The following is a 27,010-nucleotide window of genomic DNA, read 5'->3' on the forward strand; positions in this document are numbered from 1 at the left end:
ATAGCAGGAAACAAATGCATAAAAATAGGAGGAAACACCGTGCAGTGGCCCCAATGGAACACGGCTGGAGTCCATAATATATCCCAAATAGTAGATGATGATCACCTTAGAACCTTTGACTCCCTACGGGAAGAATTCGGCATTGACAACAAAACAAGAGTGGCGATATATGCAGCTTAAGCATTGCATGCGCAAGACACTAGGTACCCCCCGTGGACGATTAAGATATCACCCATCGTTACTTACCTGCAGACATGGGGTCTACACAGAGGCGTCATGGATGGCCTATATGCAGAGATAACGAACCACCTATACTCACAGCCCCTCCTAGAGCGGCTGCATTTAAAATGGCAAGAACGACTAGAGACAGATTATACAGAGGAAGAGTGGTCGGATGCAATGGAGGCCCTAGACAGGGGGGTCCGAGAGGCCCGATTGAAATTCTGTTTATTTAAAATCCTTCAAGACTGGTACTGGGCCCCCATGAAACTCTATAAAGCAGGCCTGATACCACACGCGAAATGCTGGCGATGCTCGAACCTCCAATGCGACCTTCTTCATATCCTGTGTCACTGCCCAACTATACAACCCCTATGGGACACAGTACGTCATACACTACTGGATATCATACCGATCCCAGACCCGATACCACTACCACTTATTTTCCTACATGATATGCGCCTGTAACCCTCCCTATCACGATCCCAAAAACGGCTGAATCGCACGGCAATCGCCACAGCCAAAATCTGCATTCTTAGACACTGGAGGTCTAGCGTAGCCCCAACATCAGCAGAATGGATGACAGCTATGTTCCAAACTGCCACACATGAACGCGTAATTTACAATCTACAAGACCAAGCAGCTCTGTTTGCGGAAATCTGGAGTCCCTTCCTGACGGGACCTTGATGTAGAGGGAGGCAGACTGACGGCAACACCAGCGGCCGACACTCCAGGACCATTTCCATCCCCACTTCTCTCTTGCCCCCTACCCCCCCATCATTAACGTCACCACTATTCTTATTAATATTTTTTCTCCTCTCTCATCCAGATTACCCGTTTCTGGAAATGCTCACCTACCCAACCCATCCACTCATACATCAGAGGACTTGCTCCCCCTTACCCCATCTGGCCAGTCCTCGAACATTTAAGGTACCTAGAACGACCTAGACCCCTGATATACCCAATCCTAGGCCCCTATGGGCATTCCTTTGCTCACCACCTTCCATTCAGTTTCTTATCCCTCTCCCAGACGGGAAATACTCAGAACACTCAATTACCAGGAAGCACTGATTATAGGACCCTTCCACCCCTCCCTCTACACATCCTCTTCTCCCTCTCCTCCCCTCTTTCCATTCTCTCTCCTAACTATCCCTCGTCCCCCTATTCCTCTCCTAAATGGTTTCGCCTCTCTCTTCCCCCCCACGTCTCTCCCTTATGTTCCCACTCCCCTCCCTCTCCCCACCACGACGGGCTGACATCTTTACACCCATCAACCAGTATATTCAGCAGATTGTATGCCCACATATATACATAGAGTAAGGATTTGATGTAAAGTGGAAAGTTGAGAAAATGCCTATATATATACATATATTTTGTAATGCTTTATGTTTCCCATCAATAAAAACTATAAAAAAAATTTTTTTTTTTAAAGCGGTTCCCAAGGCGTTAGGGCCAGAAAAGGAAAGCGCTCACTCCTCCGGTGCAGCGCTCTTCATGGTGCTTCTAGAAGGACCTGACCAAGCACTTCCTTATGGTGGAAAGAACAGATACAGGGGACAGGGGCCACAGCACCCAGCCCTTGGAGACAGAAAAGGGGATCACCGAGCTGCAAGTCCCAACAACAGGCCAGCACAAATGTTTGCAGTCAGTGGCAGTTCCTCTTAGTGACCCAGCAGGTCACAGGTCAGCACAGCAGCAGCAGTCCAAGGCGGTTCCTGGTGAGTCCATTCAATAGTGTTCTGTGTCCTGAAGATGTCCCAAGAATGTCTTAATTGAGGGGAAAATCCCCTGTACTTATAATCAGTTTACAGTGTGTTTCACAAAGAGAGGGGAGAAGAGGTTCCAACCAGTTCCAACTGGTTCTGGGAATGCCCCCTCTCTCCAGCACAGGCTCCAAACATCAATTGGGTAAACAACCCTATTGTGTGAGGCCAGGGCACAGCCTTTACAAATGCAGGTGTGCCCCGCCTCTCCTTTCTCTCAGCTCAGGAAGACTATTCAGTATCCAGATGCACCTCTGGGACACCTCCACCTTCCCTGTGTACAGGCTGTCTGAAAAGTATGCACAAAGCCCAACTGTCACTCTGCCCAGACGTGGATTGGAGTCAAGCTGCAAAACACCAGAGTCATAAGCACAGAGAAATGCTCACTTTCTAGAAGTGGCATTTCTATAATGGTAATAAAAAAATCCACCTACACCAGTAAGCAGCATTTCTCTCTACCATTACAACCATAACAAACAATCCTAGGCTACCCCTCATAAATCAGACAATACCCACTACACATAAGGCAGAACATTTCTAATGCAATCCTACGAGAAGGCAGCACTCACAGCAGTGAGAAACCAATTAGGCTGCTTGTCCCTACCAGGACAGGCCACGCAACCAGGCCTATGTCCTGCCTTCTACATGCATAGCACCCTGCCCAGAGGGTTAGCTAGGGCCTACCTTAGGGGTGACTTACATGTAGTAAAAGGGGAGTTCTGGGCCTGGCAAGTAAATTTAGATGCCAGGTCCCTGTGGCAGAAAACAGCGCACGCAGACCCTGCGCTAGCAGGCCTGAGACAGGTTTGACAGGCTACTCCAGAGGGTGGCGTAAGCAGCGCAGCAGGTCCACTAGTAGCATGTAATTTACAGGCCTTGGGTATAGAGATGCCACTTTACAAGGGACTTATAGGTAAATTAAATATGCCAATTAGGTATAAGCCAATCATACCAAGTTTACAAGGGAGAGCACATGCACTTTAGTACTGATTAGCAGTGATAAAGTGCCCAGAGTCATAACGTCAACCAGAAATGGTTAAAAAAATAAGGAGGAAAAGGCAAAAAGTTTGAGGAATGACCCTGTAAAAAGGGCCAGGTCCAACATTCATTATCTAACATGTCTAATAATGAATGATATGTTATGAGCTGTTCAACAACGTGAATGTGAATGACACTCAAAGCAAGCAGAGACTGAATGAAGCTGCCCTAAGGCCTCATGAAATGTTGAAAGCTTAAGCTGTTTGTAGGCCATTCCTAAATAACTGACATCATGAAGGACCAGTTAAGTAGGACAATATGTTGAAGACAAGGCAAGTTTCACAGTCCATACATAGAGGCTCCCCAAAATGTTGCAACAGTACATTTTGTAACACAATAAGTACATTACGACTTAATGTTTAGATTGTGATAACAGTATCTTTCAGTCTACGATTGATCAAAACAACTAATTTTCTTTCATTTTATTGTACTCTAAGCATCTTTATATTTACTATGCTAACTTTCCAGAATATTAAAATGGTGTTTGTGTTCTCTCATCAAACATATTAACAACTTCATGAATAGCATGAAAAAGAACAGTTTGACTATATTGCTAGCTGTATTTATTCTGAAGAGTAAAGTCTGGCAATGTGGCAAGTACTAGCCTCTTCATTTTGTTTCCTCAAAGCCCTTTCTGGGTCCCATGTAAAGAAAGGAAGTTTGGTCACAGCACCCTAATCTTGATAGAGCTCTAGTGACTTCTTTTATAGGGAGGGCTTCTTTGCAGGGTTTCTTTTAAAACTATACGTTTGATGTCCCACTGTATCTTTCTGTTGTATTCAGCTGTGCTCTGATAATAGCAATACAGTACATTTTATTTAACATGGTCAAAGTAGAGACTTATTTCAACCAAAGTGATAAAGTAATAACTTGGAACAACAACAGGTTCATGTCCACGTGCAACACCCTATAAATACCCACAGGAAAATTTCGAAATGGAAATGGTTTACATTTTAGGAAGATGTCCTAAAATGACTCTGCTAAAAATCTCTTTCTTTAACTGCCACTCTTAGTGTATTCAATATTATTCTAGTGTGTCTAATTTACCAGAATTGCCAAAAAAGCTAAAATAACATGCTTCACAGTGTAGTAAAGAAATATAGTTCAATATTGTAGTACTTTTTCACATGACTAACCAGTCTAAACCAGATACAGAGACAAAGAGGTTCGGTTGAGCTATCAGCCACTCATATGCGCCTGTTTTAAACTGTTATTTTTAGAAAGTGAAGTACTACATTACCAGTGCTACTAACATACTACAAATCACAATAGTACTGTAACATTATTAATCACATAATACATATTTTTGTTCACTAATCTGAGGCAGAGACCTACAACTGTTCTGTCTTTACTGACAATCTACAAGAAAAAAAAGAGTAAGCTTATTTCTATTCACAGACTACAGTTCCAAAGTTACTAGAGCCCTAAAGGAGACAAAACAGTAGTAAATGTACTCCATCCCAGCCTTGAAATCTACTGAAAAATATTGCAGCACACTCCCTTAGAAAATAATTAAGGCAGTTCTACAACAATCCCTATGGAAGATAATGAAGATAAATGCTTATTGTTAAAGAAATTAAAAATTATTATTTTAAATTTGATAATATTAATAATGAACTTATTTTAAAAAGTAAATTAAATTCTACTTGTTAAAATGATACATTTCTGCACAGAACTTTTAACAAACGTTAATGCACAATACCAGTTTTGTTTGATTATTCTTTAGGAAATATTATGTAGAAATTAGATATATTTTATTTGATTATTTAATACACAATTAATTTAATGAGTTACGGTGAGTTATGAAGTTTAATTTCACTAGCTCCAGGTTTTTAATACATATCTAAAATGACTTTATATTTATACTTTATAGTAAAATATTTCAGTATTTTTTAAAAAGAATATTTTCCGTATACTATCCAACAAATATTTCCACCTCTGCAATGGAGATCTCCACCCCATTTATGTGTGGAAAATTACTAATAGTAGCTTTACACATGTTATTCAGGTTGTAGGAGGCTCCACCAGGAGCTGTAGACATGTAAGTCTACAGTTAGGTGTAACTTTACACTCAGAAATGGGGAATAGTAAAAAAAAATTAGAAATCATCATAGATGCAGGAGCAGATTTACACCTGAATAAATTTACACATGTAACTTAACATTGTGAATTGGCCCCATATTTAGGCAGCATACAGTAGTTTATTCAGGTTTCTTTTGAACATACAACTAAGATTATGGCCCTCATTATGCCGCCCGCCAAGATCTGATCGCCGGGCGGCTGCCAATGCAGCCGCACCCCCGCCGCGGTCATTATGAGATCCCCGCTGGGCCGGCGGGCGGAAACCTGGTTTCCACCCACCGGCCCAGCAGGGATCTCGGCCGCAACATAGGAGCCGGCTCCAAATGGAGCCGGGGGTGTTGCGGCCGTGCGACGGGTGCAGTTGCACCCGTCGTGCTTTTCACTGTCTGCATAGCAGACAGTGAAAAGCTGCATGGGGCCCTGTAAGGGGGCCCCTGCAGGGGCCCCCGCGACTCTCCGTACCGCCAGCCTTTTCCTCGCGGTTCAAACCGCCAGGAAAAGGCTGGCGGTCGGGACTCGTAATCCACTGGGCAGCGCTGCAAGCAGCACTGCCCTGGCGGATTATCACCGCCGGGGCAAATTCGGCGGGAAACCGCCGGCCCCGGAATGCGACTGCGGCGTTACCGCTGCAGTCGTAATCCCCTCTGAAGCACCGCCAGCCTGTTGGCGGTGCTTTAGCCAAAACAGCCCTGGCGGTCTTCGACCGCCAAGGTTGTAATGAGGGCCTATGTTCTCTTTCTTAATAGTATTGTTGAATAGTTTGAAATGCATTGTGAGATTTGGGCTTTAAGACATTGCACTTAAAGGCAGAAGACTTCAACACGCCCATTGCTACACTGATGTTAGCACCCACATTTTGTGCAACATTCAGCTCCCATTGTTGAGCTACCTCCAGACTTTTATTTATAAAAAGACTTTCCATCAGGCTTTAACACTGAATCTAAAAAAGACCAAAAGACAGAGGCCCTCATTCTGACCTTGGCGGGCGGCGGAGGCCGACCGCCAAAGTCCCGCCGTCAGGTTACCGTTCCGCGGTCGAAAGACCGCGGCGGTAATTCTGACTTTCCCGCTGGGCTGGCGGGCGGTCGCCTTCAGACCGCCAGCCAGCCCAGCGGGAAAGAGGCTTCCACGATGAAGCCGGCTCGGAATCGAGCCGGCGGAGTGGAAGCTGTGCGACGGGTGCAGTTGCACCCGTCGCATATTTCACTGTCTGCGCAGCAGACAGTGAAATACATTTAGGGGCCCTCTTACGGGGGCCCCTGCAGTGCCCATGCCAGTGGCATGGGCACTGCAGGGGCCCCCAGGGGCCCCGCGACCCCCCCTACCGCCATCCGGATCTCGGCGGTCCGACCGCCGGGATCTGGATGGCGGTAGGGGGGGTCGGAATCCCCGCGGCGGTGCAGCAAGCTGCGCCGCCGCGGAGGATTCAATGGGGCCGCGGTACACTGGCGGGACCCCGCCAGTGGTGCCGGTCCGACCGCGGCTTTACCGCCGCGGTCGGAATCCCCATTGGAGCACCGCCGGCCTGTCGGCGGTGCTCCCGCGGTCCTCCGCCCTGGCGGTCAAAGACCGCCAGGGTCAGAATGAGGGCCAGAATGTTGTCTTGACATGGAATTAAGTATGAGTTGAAAATATGAATCCAGATCTGGTACTTTAAGTTCACCCAGCTCATAGAGTACTGCCGGTGTTATTGGAAAAATGCAGCTTTGAAAAAGGTACAAACATTGTGGAAGCACCAGCATTTTCAGCATGGCTATCCTGCCAGCCATCAAAAAGGGTAAAGTTAACCAGTGACATACACTCTGATGTGTTTCTGGTAGCACCATTTGCAGCATTAGTTCCAGCCACCTCTGATCATCACTTGACACTGCTACACCAAAATGTCTAAACAAATGCATGCTCCAGGGTATGTTCACGATCCGTGCTGCATATGAAAACTACTTCAGCTGAATTCATTAATATTGCAAAAAATCAGACCATACCCTGTAAGCATATACGTTACACTTCTTTCTCTGAAAGCTTGCATCACTGAGAAAATGTGGAACCATTTTTCATTTAACCTCTGAAATATACAGTCCTCTCTACTAAACATTCTGTCTGGTCCTTCAACCCTTCCCCGCTCCTTTTCCACAGCCTAAATACTTGTGAGAACTGACTTCTGAATTTGATCTGCTGTGCCAATACTACATTGATGTGCATCACCTGGTTGGTGCAGTTCCATTAATCGACAAGGAGAGTTGTATGGGTTCCATATGTGCTCTAAGTTCGGGTACTTGGAATGAATATGTAGATAATCGCTCCACCACAGTTTGGGAATAAGGATCCCAACACTGCAGTATTACTAAGTCATTGTCTGTATCTCACCCGGTGGCTGCAGATCACCGGAAGAGTGCACAGTTAGGAGGGTTTAGCAGAACACATTCAGGGATTCTACCCAGGTGGGGTGAACTTCTTTCTCTTATGCCTAGATCAGTAAATACCATTACTGATAATGTAAGGCACTACAGTAAAAGTAGCTTCTTCTGATAAAGCACTCCCAGTACTGAAAGGTTAACACCAGCTGCTTATTAATAGAGCTATTAGATGAAACATTCTGATTAGCAGCAACACTGTATGGCCACCCATAGTAAACTGAGGAATATGTGGCGGACTGAAAAAATAAATAAATGTATGTGAATGGTCCAGGGAAGCAAAGATGTTGGGAAGCTACACAGAAAGCATGTGGAGGGGGGCTGTAAGTGGTAAAACAGCGCACAGGTCAAGAGACCACATGCACTCCCAGGGAGTGCTGAAAAAAAGTTGTTCCCTGAATGTAAGCAGTGGAAATCATCCAATCAGTGCAATGCTCTAGGGACAGAGGTTTAGACACAAGACAAAATAAGGCAAAACAACCATTTGCAATGCAATGGGTCTCGCATTTGCTCGCGTTAGAGCTATTAACACTGTAAACTCCTAAGCTGACTTTTCTTGCCACATAAATTGAAAATAAAAAGTAACACAGTTTCACATAAGCGAGACGATTCAAAGCGCCATGGCCGCCATGAGCATGAGCACGAAGGAGAGACACAAAAGGAAAAAGAAGTTTGCTCGCCGTCAAACGTATCGGCAAATGTGCAATTATCTATGTAACCGGGTCGATGGCCAAGGCGGTAACCAAACCGCCCCAAAGAGGGACAAACGTAAAGCATTTACCAATGATAAAGGATTTTTGAAGGGCAAGCCCATGAACGAGCAATAGTGATGGGCGTGAGGTGGGCCTGATTAACCTGAGAACCTTAATGTACTTAAAAAGAGTTGCCCAGTTTTAAATGTTCTTGTTTGGCTCAATGTAGTGGGTCAGAACCCTTTTGGATCTACTCGGAAGCCACACTTGTTGACCTACAAGCAACAACTTCTGATGCTGGGCTGGGTACTCAGGGATCCTGGTGCACCCACTGGGCCACAGTGTTCTCTTACCTCAGCTCTTCTAGTGGCACGTACAGTACAGCTCCACTTTTCCCCTGCAAGTAAGCTCTGTTTTCCTTCATGTGCCTCAGCAGGAAAGCTTCACAGAGGAATAAAGATGTGAGTCAAGTCTCAAGGAGGAGCACTATCCACCAAAGGTTGCTTTTTCCATGGCAAGAGGTTTACTTTGCACTCCCCTAGATGTCCAAACAATGTACTGAGTACTGGCTCACAGGCGTCAATGTTTATCTTCCTCTGCCAATCAATGCAGCCTGCCACATCCAATCCGAGGATGTCTGTTTTAAAAAGAAAGCATCTCCTTTAGTCTTGTAGAAGTCCATCTTCCCTTTGTGCTAAGTTTTTGCTTGATTCTTGAAATACGAAATAGGGAAAACCAAGGCGGATTCTATTTTAGCTGGCCAAGTTTCCTGGATCTTGGAAACCAGACAGAGCCGGTGCAGGTTACAGTTTCTCAGGGACCATACGTCACACAAAATGGGAGAAGGGTGGGTGTCACTCTAGCAAAGGTAACCTAAGAGAAATAAAAAGAAATAGGTTAGAGGCCTTCTCCTGCCAGGTTTAAGAGATGCTAGAAAGGAGTCGCTGAGCAGAGGAGTATGTGCAGGGTTGGTATGTCTATACTAGACAAACAGCCTGACACAAAGATTCACTCAGCACATGTAAAAAAAAAAAACACACATACACCACAATTTCCAAATATGTTTTGCACAAGGAACCCTATGGACCTCAGTAATTGGGACTGGAAGAGTAGTTTCTGACAAGAGCCAGTAGACAATCTCTTCTCAGTAAACAGGTAAAAGGTCCTGTGCCAATGAACTAGTTATCAATGCCACCACCAGTCAGACCACAGCCTTAGGTAAGGGACAGCAGACACCATCTCTAAGACGGGGGTGAAAGATGCACTTTGGGCGTCCACTGCCAGCAGGCACACTTCTGGGGAACAAGAGGATCAACTCCAGTGGAACTGACTAACTGTTGAGCTCACATGGGGAAAACATAGGAGCTACTGCAGCTAAGCAAGTAGGGTTGGGTAACACAGATTTTTGCCATGCTGAAAAAGTTCCAAGAAAAAGCTATGTTCCAGCACACTGCACTTTGAAGGCAATCACAAATGGAAAGATTTTCCCAGTGCGTAGAAACTATACATGTCCTCAAATCTCACGGTATTGAGTAGATTTTTGTTTAATACAACGTATTCATTTTATGAAAATCATACGTGTGGATCAACTTTTTTCGACTCTGCACACAAACGTGCAGTCAGCAGTAGGAGAAAGAACTGCAACTCGTTCCTTAACCGGTTTGTTGAGGAAAAGGAATGTGTACAAAAACTCCAAAGTAACATGTACCTTAATAATCTTCCATTACAATACTCTATAGAGGTCTACTGTGGGGAAATTAAAGAGTGTCTGTTTGGAAATGTAACCTCTGCCGCAGAGAGATAAAAGGCTAGCGATGCAGAAAGACGACACGAGCAAAAGAGACAGACAGCAAAGACTCATCACCGTTTTCCTCAGTTAATAAACAAATTATATTCTTGTTGGAATGGGTCACAGAAAACTTTGAATTTAATGGTCAGACATATTGATCTGCTGAGTTCTGACATTTCTTAAAAGACGAAAACAGTTGTTTGTACATTCTATGCCAGAAGGAAACAAGTATTGGCAATTTTATGGGATTTCTTGGATTGGAAGAGGATGGTCTTCAGTGCATAACAGGTCACCCATGCCAATGCTATTAACTATCACTTTCTCCAAAGGATGTAGACGGCTTGGCTATGTATTTAAAAACACACGCACAGCCAATCTATAAAGAAAACAGAAAGCAAAACTCGATGATTGCTCCAAGGTCTTTCACAAATTACTCACACGGATGTAAAACAGCCCCAATAAAGAGAACCAATGTCCTAAAAACAGTACACTTTAACATCGCGGAATTTTACTTGTAATCCATGGAGTGCCATTCGCAGAATTGTTGACGATGCTCCCTCATCAGGAGTAGTATTTAAAATAAAACTTTTTTTTGTACAGGAGGAGGTCCGCCGGTGTCCGGAAGCATGTCAATTGAAAGGGGGTTTTAGTAATTAAATGGTTACACTTTCGTTATTATTTAACACACCTGTTTTAAACTAAATTATGTTTTTGTATGTATATATTTCAAAGTAAACGTATGAACGGAGAACAAACTTTAGACGCAAATCCTGATTTAAGGCTACCTTTTCTAAATCGTGGATTTCTAAGTCAATGTTTTTTCCGCCCTACATTTCTTCTTCTTCAAGAGTTCTCTCGTCGTCATAGTCATGTACCAACATATCTTCAGTAGAGTCAAAATCATGATCCTCAGAGGATAAAGATCCAACTACAAGAAAAAACACCCGCATCACTAAAAATCAAATCAAAGTGAGCTGTCCAAATTACGTACAGTGCTACCCTGGTTCACAATAATAGACAGTGTTTTATTTCAAAATATAGCTAGTGCATTTAAATAAACAGAAAAAAAACCCCGAAACAATCGGAATGCCGTTCATCACAAAATATCATTCGGGGCGGAGCAAATGGCTTTCGACCGGATTATGCGGCTACAGGAATCGTGTGTAGGGGTTGTGGTTTGGGTGATGGAGCGATTTGAGTAAGCAGTGGAAGGGAGCGGTTAGTACGAGCGGTGGAAAGTATGTTTATAAGCGCAGCAGACGCACAGCTCCATTACCTAAGCAGCACGGGGTCTGGTCATTGGTAGCACATTCTCACCGCGCTGAAGTGAAATAAAGACAAACATTTGCAATGCAAGGGGTCTCGCGTATGCTCATTTTAGAGCTGATAACGTTGAAACTCCTAACCCGACTTTTCACCTATCGTGCAAAAGTGCGTTTATATACTTAACCGAAAAAGTGCAATTAACTATGTAAAGCGCCCGACTTCTGCCAAGCGAGATCGCGCTCGTAAATTAGAGAAAAAGAAGTCCATGAGCCCGATGGAAAACAGCGAGCCTCGCATGTTTTCTGTACTTGGTGCTGCGCTCGAGGAGGGCTAGCCACCGGAAAAGGCATGACTAATGAAAGCAAGCAGATTTTATTAGGCAAGCCCACGAACCAATAAAAAACACTGACGTGATGTTGACAGGGCTCCGAGCCCTTTTCTAAACACTAAAGAGTCTTGCTGCGATACGCATGTGCGAGCGCATGCAACGCAGGCTCGACCCTAAAAATTAGTAAGAAGCAAGCAAATGATGATCAATGTTGTTAGTACTTAGTACCCATAGTCACTGCTAACTAGGTTCCATGGGCCAGATCTATTTCCCTAAACTGTTGTGATGCATTGATACAATTAGCAACACTTTTAGCTGCCGCTATAAGTCCCTAGTAAAATGTACTTGGGTACCCAGGGTATGGGGTACTAAGGGTAGGCCCTTGAGGGCAGCAGCACAGATTGTGCCATCCTCCAGGGCCATGGATCCAGAAGCACCCAGCAGTGCTATTACAGGCTGAGTGATCTGATGCAATCCTAAAAAGCAAACTTGACATGGCACACAGCTTGTGTGCCCTGTCATCTACACACTGCATGCAATATAGGTAAGTCACCCCTCTGGCAGGCCTTCAAGCCCTAATGAAGGGTGCACTATACTGTATGTGTGGGCACAGATGCATGAGCAGTATGCCCCTACTTGGTTGTTTCCAAACCTGGGATATAGTAAGTGAACACAGCAGCCATTTTAATACATGTGCTGAACACTAGTCAGTACGAGTGTCAAAGCTACATGATGGCTACTCTGAATCCTGGGTTGTTTGGTATCAAACAACTCAGAATGATAAATCCAATCTATTACCAGCATTGGATTTATCCTTAAAGGTGACCTTGGAAAAAGCTAACAACCCTGGCATGGTTGCTGGCCAGTCACAACCAGCCTTCCATCACCAGACAAGATTCTGTGACCCTGGTGTGAGAGATCCTACTCTCTGGGTCCCAGAACAAAGCCCCTCTCTCAGGAATGTCCATTGCCCTGCTAGCAAGCTTCAAAGGGCTTACTGCCCTTGAAACCCGACCCCCAAGCCTGCTGCTAGCAGCAGATGGCTGCCCCCATTGTAAACACCCACGTTTGGCAGAGCAACAGCAGAAAAACACACAAAAGACAGGAGGAGTGGTCATCCGCAGTTTGCACTAACCCTAAGGTGTTCAATGCAAGTTGACCCCTTCATTTCATTTTCCCCCATCTTGCATGGAAGGACAATAGCCAGTCAGGTGTAGGGAAGTGACCTCTGCCCACAAGAAGTGGTCACTTAGTGGGTGTAGCTACCCTAAGATAGATAACCCATTGGTCACTACTGGTACTCCCCTTAACGCCCACTAAATACAGTATTTAGTGAGCATCCCTAGACCACTAAAATCGGATTATAAGGACAAAAGAGGACCAGCAACAAAGAAGACCCAAGGCTCAAGAACTGAAGTCCTGCTGCACCAAGAAAAGGCATCAAACCCTACCTGCTGCACCCAGGACTCGACAATCCCTGCTGAGGAGTTGCCTGGACACTGGATGTACTCTACAAACCCCCAGAGGACCTCCACACTTCAAAAATTGCCAAAGATCTCTCTCCAGAGTGAAGCCATCACTCTACTGCAACCAAAGACCCAAGTGTGCCAAGTTTGGTGGCACTGCACCCTCCAGAGCCCGAACCACACCATTGCCTCAGGTGGTGGTCACCTAACATTTGACAACCAGAAGCACAATTTGTTCTGGACTGTAAAATGACCAGGAGGACGCCCAAGTCAGGGGACTTCGGAAACCACCAGGACCTCCCACCAGAGTGCCACAGCTGACCTGCAAGCGACCCTCAAAGTGACCTACCTCCTCCTTCCAAGGGCACCTTTGCGCATAGCTCCTGGCTCACTGATTTGCTCTGCTCCCAGCTGCCCTGTGCCCGGCACCAAAGAACAGTTGTGCTCTAAGGTTGCAACGTTGACACGTCAAGGGAACCCACCAGACTTAACTTTAAGTCCGCCTGTGCAGTGCTTTTCCAAGTAGTTCCCCGCAAGGGCCTGGTACCAGCTCCAATGACTTTCTGCAGCTGTGCCCACCGAAACTGGGAGTTACTCAATCTTCTCCAGCTGGTGCTTAGTGCCCACCGACAACCTTGACATACCTGCAAAAGAATACATTGGTAAACCCATGCCTGATTTTATATGCATTTGTAAAGTATTTCTCCATTGATTCACATGGTGTTGAATTACACCCAAAAGACTAAACTTTACAAATTCATAACTTAAAAAGTACTTGCCTATGTTTGATGATCTTGGTCTTAAAACGTTTATAAAAGTCTGACAAATTTTTGTGCATTTGGGTTGAGTTATTGTTTTGAGTGTGTGTCTTGCTTTATCGATACTATGAGTAAAACAAATGAATTCTCCAAGTTTAGCCTAACTACTTGACTAAGATACCATAAAAATTAGAGCATTAGGTGGTCTTGTTTTTACCTCTGTAAACCAACATGTGGTTGCCTGGAAACTCTGCACAGTGTTAATGTGCAATTACTACTAGAGCCTCCCAATTCTTCTTGTACCCCTATTAGGTCCAGTTGGGCCATTTTGGGTGGCTCACCATTGTGTCTAGGGAGTCTTTTATTCATTTCTAAAATGTTTGGACACCAGGACAGTTCCCACGTGACATGTAAGAATGTGACAATAGATGGCCATTTTTCATAACCTTTCAGGGTGGAATAAATTCTGTGTTGATTGTTAAGTTGTACTAGTTGATCTTGGATAATATGTGAAGGATGCATGGGTCCATTTTGGCCTCGAACCATTAAACAGTGGGGCTGAAGTTTCCCTCCAAGTGAGTGTGCAGGGACTTAGGAGGGTCAGGCCATTGATCACTAGCGAGTGATAAAGCTTCAATATAGCACCCTGACCTGAAGACCCAAATGTCAGCTTGCCTTCTACAGGGTTGAATTCTGAAAGATATGTCAATTATTCTTGGTATTTCCCTAAGGCATGCCATAGTTAAATACTAAGTAGGCTAAACTCCTTCTTGAGATCATCAAAAGATTTTCTGTACTTTTGATTGCACACATTTCACAGAGTAGGGATTCCTAAGGAGTCCTGTTTGCCACAGCTCTCCTGCTTCCACGCCTAGGGTGAGTTGAGTGCCCTGCCACATGGGAGTTACTTTTGTCAATTTGTTATGCCATATTTTTATTTTATTTTTTACATGTGAGTTTAATGTGGTGATGTACTTGCTGACTTTACAAAGTCGTCACTAGCAAGCAATTACCCTACGTATATAAATAGACATGAATCTTAGAGTTTTAATAGTTTTAAAAATAAAAAAGCAACAACACACCTATTTTGTCAGCCTACATTTTATTTAGTACTGTGTTTTAGTGTATGCCATTTTCTCACATTAATTGCTATTTATATTGAACTCCCCAGATCCCAAAGGTACACTGGTATATACTTTCATTGTTCCATGGATTGGTAAGTACGGATATGATTTGTAACCTTTCCTAAATATTACACCACAAAAGTTGCAGTCAGAAAGAACTGATGCATTATTTGGGTTGTCTGTGAGTATATGTTTTGCAATATTTTCTAGAATGTGAAATAGTAAGTCTAGAAATATATTTAAATGTCAGCTGTATATTGAAGATTGAATTTTAGTGGGTGATGTTTAAACTAATTTTTAGGTCGAGCCTAGTCAGCATGCCTGCACTGTCTGCAAGACATGTTGGGATGAGTACAGGACTTTGCTCCCGCCTGCCGCTCACCACAGGTTGGAGGCAGTGTTGTTTTTGTTTTGCTGCCTCCTAACTGGTGCTTGGCTGAGGAGCACTGGCCACATACAGTTTAATTATGCCTGTAATGTTTTTCTATGTTTGAATGGACTATTTTTTCCTGCCTCTCGAGTCAAATTAGAAGGAATAAGCAACTGTCTAATTGGGTATACAGTTAGCAAAATATTTGTTGCGTGAAGTCAGGATAGAAAGACATTCATGTTTTCCTTTCAACAGTATTTCAATTGGAGATGTGTCAATTTTCACTGTTGGTTTGTTCATAGGGAATAAATGTATGTATGTATATTTGTATTTATGTAGTTTATGAATAGCGCAAACCTAGATAAAAAGCAGTGGACTGCTGTACAGGTCAAAGACAAAGATACTATGAGTGGGAGATTGGAGGGGGAACTGAGAGTGAATAAGTGAGCAAAATGTTAGAAAATAAAGCTTCAAGCTGAGCAAAACAGTTGATAGGGTAGGGGAGCAATGATGCTGGTGCAATTATAAACGAGATGTAACCATTAAAAAAGGAGGGTTTTTTTGTTACTCACTAGTTTAGCTCCCAGTACATAGTTATTGAAGTAGTATGTTTGAGGGAAGAAAATAAATGTAATATCAATGTTTCTTAAAAAACAACTTCTTTATTCAAAATTCAATTTCAGCTTTATTTAGATTTAAATTAATAAACCATAAAAGCAAATTCATCACACGTATAAAATAAAAATACCATCAGATTAAAAACACATTACATCAATAGGGGCCAAAGCTGATGTTGAGGCACAGAGGCAATACATCGGAGCTCAAGTAGATTAAAAGTTCATTAATAATAAATACACACACCATATTAAAAACACCTAGAAAACAAAACACTAAATATGCCCAGTACACAACGTAGGTCAAATTAAAACATTAGGGAACACCTGTGCCATAGGGCGTCTTTAAGGAATGAGGTAACTCCTAGGCAGACCTTAAAATTTGAAAGGGACTATAGCTACAGAAGAGCCAAGATGTGCCGAGAGACTGACGCCGCTCTCAGCAGTGGTAACAGAAATATCCCAGCATAACGATTGTAAAACCCACAAAAAAGGAAAATGGACATGGGTAGGCAGCGATCATTTGTCACAATGACCAGTCAAGATTTCCTCTGGATTGACCTGACCCAGAAGAAAAGAAAGTTGGCACTGAATCAAACACAACCTGAACCTAGTGAGGATGACCATGTCCCTAGCACTTGGTACCATCACCAAGTATGGTTCAATGCCCGAGTTGGCTGCACCAACACATAATCTTTATTAGCGGGTTTCAGCAATTCACTAGCCTCCCTTTCCTAGTCCATAACTTCCTTGAAAGCATTTAAGCCACTTCTTATCCACCACTGTGAGATGTCCAGATGAGCTAAAAATATACAGGCTGCCCAGTTTATGGCACACATCCCTCACGTCTCAGCGATGGGATACGTGGGCCCCTGTTGCAGCCAAGGCAGTCCAAAATGATGTCTCTATTCAGCAAGGCCTCCTGATTACGCCAAAGAGAGCACCACAAAATCAGAGGAGCCAATTTTATGCCATCTTCCACATATGGTAACCCCAATTCGTCATGAATTGCATTACTAGCTGAGCCAGAGGACACACAGAGTAAACACCTACGGATCCTGTCCTGTTTTTGCCAGTTTGGAGAACCTTGTCATCTGTATACCCCCACAAACCAGCATCATAGAGTAGGGTCGGAATGCATTTTCTGGCGTAAATCTCAATTAGGGCTGCCATTAACTTGCTGCCTGTTTTGGAGGCCAGACCAAAAAGAAAGCATGAGGAAGTACAATTTTTCAAACATCTTCGCTTCAGAAAGGGTCCCCAGGACCCATGTGAGTAAAACATGACGCCCAGGCCGGGGAATTCATGGGTTAGGGCCAAGGGGTTGCTTTCTAGAAGAAAATAGCTGGATTTCACTCACTTTCACCCACGTGGTATCACAAGTGTTTTGGACTGATTTGTACACATGCCCAAACTACTCATAAAATCAACAAAATAATTCAATAGGGCTTGGAGGCCATTTGGTGCTTGAAACATTAAGACACCATCATTAGTGTATAAAAGGACAGGGACACATCTGTCCTTAACAGTCGGTAAACGCAGCCTCCAGGCCATTGACATATAAAAGAAACAAACCGGGGGTTAGTTCACACCTCTGATGCGCCCAACACCCCAGCCCAAAACTCTATGTGCACTTCCCCTCCAAAAGGTGACCAGGCTTGGATCAAGCCCCCAGGAAAGGAGAACCTTCCAAAGTTTGGACCTGACAACGTTAACAGAAACGCATGCCAGGTCCATAAAAGCAAGAATCATGGGGCACTCTTTGGCCACAGTATATTTGTCAACCAGGAGGTAGAGGTTTAAACATTGCTCCTGAGCTCCCAGTCCATATCTAAACCCATATTGGACATTGGGAAAGATGTTATAACCCGGAGTCACAACAGAATCCTGTCCAAAATAACCTAGCCGATTGTTATCGAACCAGGGCTTATCTCCATGTCTAGTGGGAAAAATCAACCTCATCAAAATACCTGTCAAAGACATGCGTACTGCTGGCTAACAGATAGGATAATTGCAGACAGTCATAGACCTTACCCAGAGGTTCCGTACAAAGCCCAAGCATGATCTTACCCATATTGGCTGACTTCCAGGCCAACCTCTCCCATTCCTACTTGGTAGCAAATGGGACCCCTGCACAGCAATCTCACAGAGGAAGGACAGGGTAACAGCAAGAGGGTTGTAATCACTAAATGGACTTGAGGTCACTTTGCCCTCTCACACCCAATCAAGAAATCCCCTGGTAACGAAAATATAATAAAAAACAGTGGATCCCATGCCTCTAAGAAAAGTGGGGATTTGTTAGCAATGAGTTCAAAAGCATTGCACAAATCAGTTTGGGCAGATAAGAAAAAAGCTGCTGTCCTCTGTTGTCATTTTCCAGGTCACAGTATCTGTGGTGTTTAAGTCAAGGGAACAAGCCACTAGATCTGAGCCCCCAAGAATCCCTGGACCCAATTTAGCATTGACATCTTCTGCCAGGACAATAAATACACCGCCATAGTTGGATTCTAGGTCCCAAATAAACTCAGTGTGCACTAAACACAAAAATTTGGATTGGGACTACAAGAAATGTAGACTTGAATTAACAAATTATACATGGGGATTGGGACAATGATACCGTCAAGGGAGACTTTGAACTAAACAGCAAGCCCTGCCTGAGCCCTGCCCATTCCAGACAAAACTGCAGGGACCGGATGACAAATGACACCATTGCAAAAGAGTTCCTTCCGAGCCCAGGTTTCTTGTAAAATCACAATACCATAGGGAGAAACAAAGTCAAGCCAGGGTGTGTCATGGTTTTTAGCCGCACGGGCAGACACATTTCAGCTCAGCAGCTTCACAACCTGAATGGAGTCCTGCCAATTAGCTACAGGCACCAAACCAGTGTCTGTTGCTTGACTGGCATGGGGGTGAAACAGAATCCCTACATGGGGCCTCCAAATCGGGACTGGTAGCAGAACCGGCCAATCACCCAGGGCCGACTGCTCGAGGCAGCGATAGACAACCCAGTCAGTCAGTGCTGCAAGAATTGGCCAGGGGTGTGAAGGAATTCAAGATGGGTACAGAGAACCATATGTAAGATACAAGCTTGACAGTAGGTGGTGCCCTTGGGTATCCGTCCATAGAGCCCCCAAATTCCCTTGGCCTATAGAAAAACCCCAATGGTAAACATTTTACATTGCTCTGCCTTACAAACCCCAATTATGTATCGCAAAGCAAATCTGTAGCAATCGTGGTATGGGAAAAATTGACAACTACACAATCCCCTTCAAATTCTCTGCTGGTGTGCCCAATCCAAGGTACCCTACTTGCAAACAGATCTTCCTAAAACAAATCTAGCTTATGACGAACATGATGACTCAGCCAGTGGATGTCCTTCATCCTCAGCGGCTCTGAACTTTCCATAACCTGTGACTTGAGCATAGCTGGCTAAGATAAGAACATATGGGCAGGCAGCCAGAGGTGTGTTAAGAACAGCATCTCCACTTGCCCTACAAGGTACTATAATGGATGGGTAAGGCGCAGAAGCAAGCAAACTTGTCCTTAGTGGCACAGTAGAAGGTAAGCGCTTGCAAGCAGATGGAATTAGGCAGTGCCCTGAGATGAATCAGGATACAGGGGTGTGGATGCTAATGAATGTGTGGAAGTAGAACCCCCAGGGATCCTGGTACCCTAGGTGCCATTTTAGGAACAGCTGACTGAGGGGCCATAGATGCAGTAGTAAGCATATTAACTGCACTGGGATGAAGGACAAGGCCAGGCCCACTGGCCAGGGCCTCCGTAAGAGCTGTAAGTTTATTTTCAGTGGCTGCCAAATGGTCCAGCAGTGGCAAAAGACAGGCCGACCTCGCAGTTTTTAGAACGTTTTGGAAGGCATCATACTCGATGCTCCCAAAATCAGGACGGCATTATTAAACGTAGAGTCAATACTGTCCAAAGGCACAGGCTTCTGAGTAAGAAAAGGGATTGTAGACCTGGTCTACTTGCCTCTTCTTTTACTCTTTGTCGGGGTGGAACTAACAGCATTAGAAACTGAGGATGGGCAGATGGGGAGATGTCCCTAGTGCAAAGCAGGCCAAGCCCTGGACAAGCGTATCAGAACTCTCAATTCTTCCCCTTAATACCTCCCCAACAGGGACCGACTCTGCCATGGGAGAAGTGGGGAACGGCAGGTCCGGATTATCGGAAACAAGGGACAGTCTCCTCTCTGTAAACTGGATCTCGTTATCTATATTCCAATAGCTCTCGCAAGAAAATTGTTTATTATGGTATTTCTGGCAGGGTGTTTAACAGCCACAGTACTTGAAACAGCAATTTTACGCTTCCTCATCATGCACCAGTGCCCAGGTCCCACACCGTCAAGCAAACCCACGATGGAAACTCACCATTCCTGCCCTCGCAGGCGATATAATAACATAGAGGAAGACACCTTGAGCTAGGAAGAGCAGACAATCTTACCAAGGAAGTAAAGGGGTTCCGCTCCAGGGCTGAGGGGGGGGGTGGCCCTGCCCAAGCTCTCCCTGGTGCTTACGGGGCACAGGACAGGCCCGCTCTTGGCTCACACATGGCCTGTGTGCATCCTGCACAGCGGGAGCCACACATTGCGCTATAATTGCTACAGGGGTGTGTGTCCTCAGCATCCCATGACTCGAGTTGGCCCTTCCAGGAGCACCTCCCCCTAGGAGATTGAGTGACCTGCAACAATGGGCAGCAGATAGAAAACAGGCACGGGCCCCCAAACAGCGGGAAACTGTGTCACGCTATAAGTGCTACAGGTGGTTTGTCCTCAGAATCCCCTGAATTGCGTTGGTACCTCCAGACACCACTCCCCCTGGGACATGGAGTCCCTGCAACAACGGGCAGCAGGTAGTGCTGTAGGACTCTTGTCATGGAAGCAAGATTACTGGTTTTGTGCAGCAGCCCCACCATATGTATGGGACCAAGTCAATCCCACACCGCCTGGTAGTTGGTGGCCTAACCCTTTTGGCTAGCTAGCACAACCTCACCTAAAGCTATAAGCAAAGGTGTTTTGTGGCAGCCTGGCGCATGACACTATGAGTCCTCAGAGAAGTTATGGTTGGCAGATCAACCCTTTTCCTCTCTGAGGAACAATTTTCACACAAGCACAGGCAAAGAGATGCAGGACAGTTTCCCATTGCTTTTTTTAAAAGACTGCAATGTACAATAAAATATATGAGCTGTGATTGTTAGGAAAATGAAACATAGCACAGTTAGAATAATTACCATAAGTGAAAAGCAAATGATCCCAGCATATTGGACTAAACACGCCTAAAGATTTCTACTCACACTACATGAGAGCATAGCAGTGATAGCCCGTCTCTACCCGTACTTGGTCCATGGAAGAAACACCTGTCCCCATACCTGAAATGCTGGGGTCAGCCCACCATCTACTCGGTTGGTTGTAGAAACTAGGCTGAGGTCAGCAAAGTGGCTGTGAAGTGGCACAGCATAGGATGGCTCCTCTGGCTGGAACTACCTCTCTAACATTATTTGGCTTGTGTGATGTTTTTATAACAAAATGTGCTGTATTCTGAGAAACAGGTCTGACGTGGAAATGTGTCCAAGTGTTGAGGTTGGCTGTGCAGTCTTGTGGCGGTAATACCAGATAGATTATCATGTACAACCTTGGGCAGAGATACACTGTGAAATGTCGTGCAGGGAAAGTAATAACAATACTTTCGCAGAATAGCAGCTGATTAGATGATTAACTCCTTGTGTGCCCAGGATGAGGGGATCTCGTCCAAGGCGCCAGTTCCCCGGTGCCTTGGACGCGATCACTTCGTCCTGCTAGGGGCCCCCGGGGGGGAGCGCCAGCGCTCCCCCGATGGCCAGGCACACCCCTCCCCTAGGCAGGGATGGAAGGGAAATCGCTTCCCCTTCCACCCCGCCCCCCGTGATACCCCCGTGGCATCTGAAGCTCAGCTTCCAGCACCCGATCTGAGGAGAAATGCTATGCATTTCTCCTCCGATCACATGGAGAGGGTCAGAGAAGCCTGAAAGGAGAGGAAAGGATTTTCCTCTCCTTTCAGGCTTCTCTGAGCATTTCTGCTGCCTGATCGCGATGCAATCGTGCAGCAGAAATGCCACTAGACACCAGGGATTTTTTTTATTTTATTTACTCAATAAGGAGAGCGGCCCCTTGGGCAAGGGCCGCTCTCCATGGGGGCAATTTGTTTTTTGGCTGTTTCCGCCCCCTCCTTGGGGGCAGAAACCCCGCCCTAGACACCAGGGAAAACATTATTGATTGTTTTTTGTTTTTTTTTAATGTTTGGGGAGCGACCCCTTGGGCAAGGGTCGCTCCGGGGGTGCAAAATATTATTAGCCCATTTATGCCCCCGGGGGGGCAGAAACCACTAGACACCAGGGAATATTTTATTTGTGGGCTATTAGAAGTAAGGGGAGCAGCCTCTTGGGCAAGGGCTGCTCCTCGGGGGGCAAATTATTTCTAGGCCATTTCTGCTCCCCCTGGGGGCAGATCGGCCTAATATTATTAGGCTGATCTGCCCCCGGGGGGGGGGGGCAGAAATCCACTAGACACCAGGGATACATTTTGTTATTGTTTTTTTTATTTTTTCATGTTTGGGGAGCGACCCCTTGGGCCAGGGTCGCTCCGGAGGGGGCAAATCATCATTAATCCATTTCTGCACCCCCTGGGGGCCATACCCCCACCCTAAATAAATGGGGCCAAAGTTGTTCTGCCCAGCAGTGGGCAGATTGGGCAATTACCCCCCATCCAGACCCCAGGGGTCAGAAAGTCCACTAGATGCCAGGGAATAAAAAAAAAAAAAAAAAAATAGTGGGGTGGTGGCTACCAACCAGTATGAGCCTGGTAATGCCCCCACCCGAACTGAAGGAGCTAACAGTCTTTCAGCTCTCCCCCGCACACTAAAACATCTTATCCCATGGCAAGCAAGAGGACATTTGATTATTTTTGGTTTTTGTTTTACATTTGGGCCATGAGAGCTTGGTAACTCTCAAAATCGTCCCACTTGGAATGGTGAGGGCTGCACTTTTTTTTACTTTGGGGCGCTGCCATGTAGAAAAATCCACAAGACCTAGACACATCTGAAAACTAAACATCTAGTTGATTCCAGGGTGGTGTGCTTCACAGGGACCCCGCACCATTTCCTTACCCACAATGCCCTGCAAACCTGCAACTTTGCTGGAAAGCACACATTTTTTCCACATTTTTGTGATGGAACCTTCCGGAATCTGCAGTAATCCACAAAATTCCTACCACCCAGCATTGTCTCATCTATACCGATAAAATTTCTGCTGCACTTGTCAACCTAAAAATGTTTTTTTTCAAACTGCCCTTTTGGACCCACTTTGGTTCCCTCTCAAATTCGACGTGTTTTTGTCTCTTCCCTGTCACAAACACTTGGCCCACCTACACAAGTGAGGTATTATTTTTACCAGGAGACTGAGGGGAACGTTGGGTGGTAGGAAATTTGTCCCGGTGCAGTGATCCCACACAGAAATGTGGGAAAAATTGGATATTTTTTAGCTAGATTTGCGCTTTGCTAAGGATTCTGGGTAAGAAAATATTGGGGGATCCACGCAAGTCACACCTCCATTGACTCCCGCGGGTGTCTAGTTTTCAGAAATATCTGGGTTTGGTAGGATTCCCTAGATGGCTGCTGAGCCCAGGACCAAAAACGCAGGTGCCCCCCGCAAAAACAGGTAGTTTTCTATTTGATAATTTTGATGTGTCCACATTGTGTTTTGGGCCATTTCCTGTAGCGGGCACTAGGCCTACCCACACAAGTGAGGTATCATTTTTATCAGGAGACTTGGGATAACGCTGGGTGGAAGGAAATTTGTGGCTCCTCTCAGATTCCAGAACTTTCTGTCACCGAAATGTGAGGAAATAGTATTTTTTAACTACATTTTGAGGTTTGCAAAGGATTCTGGGTAACAGAACCTGGTGAGAGCCCGACAAGTCACCCCATCTTGGATTCCCCTAAGTCTCTAGTTTTAAAAAATGCACAGGTTTGGTAGGTTTCCCCAGATGGCGGCTGAGCTAGTGGTCAAAATCCACAGGTAGGCACTTTGCAAAAAACACCTCTGTTTCTTTGAGAAAATGTGATGTGTCCACTTTGTGTTTTGGGGCATTTCCTGTCGCGGGCACTAACCCTACCCACATAAGTAAGGTACCATTTTTATCGGGAGACTTGGGGAACGCTGGGTGGAAGGAAATTTGTGGCTCCTCTCAGATTCCACAACTTTCTGTCACCGAAATGTGAGGAAAAAGTGTTTTTTAGCCACATTTTGAGGTTTGCAAAGGATTCTGGGTAACAGAACCTGGTGCGAGCCCGACAAGTCGCCCCATCTTGGATTCCCCTCAATTTCGACGTGTTTTTGGCTCTTCCCTGTCACAAACACTTGGCCCACCTACACAAGTGAGGTATCATTTTTACCGGTGCAGTGATCCCACACAGAAATGTGGGAAAAATTTGATTTTTTAGCTAAATTTGCGTTTTGCTGAGGATTCTGGGTAAGAAAATATTGGGGGATCCACGCAAGTCACACCTCCCTTTACTCCCTCATGTGTCCAGTTTGGAGAAATGTCTGGGTTTGGTAGGTTTCCTTAGATGGCTGCTGAGCCCAGGACCAAAAACGCAGGTGCCCCCCTGCAAAAACAGGTAGTGTTCTCTTTGATAATTTTGATGTGTCCATGTTGTGTTTTGGGGCATTTCCTGTCGCGGGCACAAGGCCTACCCACACAAGTGAGGTATCATTTTTATCAGGAGACTTGGGGGAACGCTGGGTGGAAGGAGATTTGTGGCTCCTCTCAGATTCCAGAACTTTCTGTCACCGAAATGTGAGGAAAAAGTGTTTTTTTAGCCACATTTTGAGGTTTGCGAAGGATTCTGGGTAACAGAACCTGGTGAGAGCCCGACAAGTCACCCTATCTTGGATTCCCCTCAGTTTCGACGTGTTTTTGGCTCTTCCCTGTCACAAACACTTGGCCCACCTACACAAGTGAGGTATCATGTTTACCGGGAGACTGAGGGGAACGTTGGGTGGTAGGATATTTGTCCCGGTGCAGTGATCCCACACAGAAATGTGGGAAAAATTTGATTTTTTAGCTAAATTTGCGCTTTGCTGAGGATTCTGGGTAAGAAAATATTGGGGGATCCACGCAAGTCACACCTCCCTTTACTCCCTCGGGTGTCTAGTTTTGAGAAATGTCTGGGTTTGGTAGGTTTCCTTAGATGGCTGCTGAGCCCAGGAACAAAAACGCAGGTGCCCCCCTGCAAAAACAGGTAGTTTTCTATTTGATAATTTTGATGTGTCCACGTTGTGTTTTGGGGCATTTCCTGTAGCGGGCACTAGGCCTACCCACACAAGTGAGGTATCATTTTTATCAGGAGACTTGGGGCAACGCTGGGTGGAAGGAGATTTGTGGCTCCTCTCAGATTCCAGAACTTTCTGTCACCGAAATGTGAGGAAAAAGTGTTTTTTTAGCCACATTTTGAGGTTTGCAAAGGATTCTGGGTAACAGAACCTGGTGAGAGCCCAACAAGTCACCCCATCTTGGATTCCCCTAGATCTTTAGTTTTCAAAAATGCACAGGTATGGGAGGTTTCCCCAGGTGGGGCTGAGCTAGAGGCCAAAATCCACAGGTAGGCACTTTGCAAAAAACACCTCTGTTTTCTTTGAGAAAATGTGATGTGTCCACTTTGTGTTTTGGGGCATTTCCTGTCGCGGGCACTAGGCCTACCCACACAAGTGAGGTACCATTTTTATCGGGAGACTTGGGGAAACGCTGGGTGGAAGGACATGTGTGGCTCCTCTCTGATTCCAGAACTCTCTGTCACCGAAATGTGAGGAAAAAGTGTTTTTTTAGCCAAATTTTGAGGTTTGCAAAGGATTCTGGGTAACAGAACCTGGAGAGAGCCCCACAAGTCACCCCGTCCTGAATTCCCCTAGGTCTCTAGTTTTCAAAAATGCACAGGTTTGGTAGGTTTCCCTAGGTGCCGGCTGAGCTAGAGGCAAAAATCCACAGGTAGGCACTTTGCAAAAAACACCTCTGTTTTCTGTGGAAAAATGTGATGTGTCCACGTTGTGTTTAGGGGCATTTCCTGTCGCGGGCACTAGGCCTACCCACACAAGTGAGGTACCATTTTTATTGGGAGACTTGGGGGAACATAGAATAGCAAAACAAGTGTTATTGCCCCTTGTCTTTCTCTGCATTTATTCCTTCCAAATATAAGACAGTGTGTAAAAAAGACGTCTATTTGAGAGATGCCCTGTAATTCACATGCTAGTATGGGCACCCCAGAATTCAGAGATGTGCAAATAACCACTGCTCCTCAACACCTTATCTTGTGCCCATTTTGGAAATACAAAGGTTTTCTTGATACCTATTTTTGACTCTTTATATTTCAGCAAAAGAATTGCTGTATACCGGGTATATAATGAAAACCCAATGCAAGGTGCAGCTTATTTATTGGCTCTGGGTGCCTAGGGCTCTTGATGAACCTACAAGCCCTATATATCCCCGCAACCAGAAGAGTCCAGTAAACGTAACAGTATATTGCTTTCAAAAATCGTAGAGAAAAATGGCTGGTTTTTTCACCTCAATTTCAATATTCTTTTATTTCAGTTGTTATTTTCTGCTGGAAACCCCTGTAGGATCTACACAAATTACCCATTGCTGAATTCAGAATTTTGTCTACTTTTCAAAAATGCTTAGGTTTCTGGGATCCAGCATTGGTTTCACACCCATTTCTGTCACTGACTGGAAGGAGGCTGAAAGCACAAAAAACGTAAAAATGGGGTATGTCCCAGTAAAATGCCAAAATTGTGTTGAACAATTGGGCTTTCTGATTCAAGTCTGCCTGTTCCTGAAAGCTGGGAAGCTGGTGATTCTAGCACCCTTTGTTGATGCCATTTTCAGGGAAAAAAACCACAAGCCTTCTTCTGCAGCCGTTTTTTCCCATTGTTTAAAAAAAAAAAAAAAAATTCACTGTATTTGGCTAATTTCATGGCCTCCTTCAGGGGAACCCACAAAGTCTGGGTACCTCTAGAATCCCTAGGATGTTGGAAAAAAGGACTCAAAT

The 27,010-nt window shown here is 45.0% G+C and overlaps 1 protein-coding gene across 2 annotated transcripts in view; it reads left to right on the forward strand.

Moving 5' to 3' along the window:
• The window catches only part of LOC138293480 (cytochrome P450 4B1-like), a 124,200-nt gene that overhangs the window by 21,472 nt on the left and 75,718 nt on the right, over positions 1 to 27,010 (forward strand). For both annotated transcript variants that reach the window (XM_069232719.1, XM_069232718.1), the window contains exon 3: positions 14,984 to 15,028. In XM_069232719.1, coding sequence (XP_069088820.1) covers positions 14,984 to 15,028 — 45 coding nt within the window. The remainder of the gene's footprint in view (positions 1 to 14,983; positions 15,029 to 27,010) is intronic.

Source organism: Pleurodeles waltl, chromosome 4_2 (genome assembly GCF_031143425.1).
Source record: "Pleurodeles waltl isolate 20211129_DDA chromosome 4_2, aPleWal1.hap1.20221129, whole genome shotgun sequence".
In the NCBI taxonomy this organism is placed as follows: Eukaryota; Metazoa; Chordata; class Amphibia; order Caudata; family Salamandridae; genus Pleurodeles; species Pleurodeles waltl.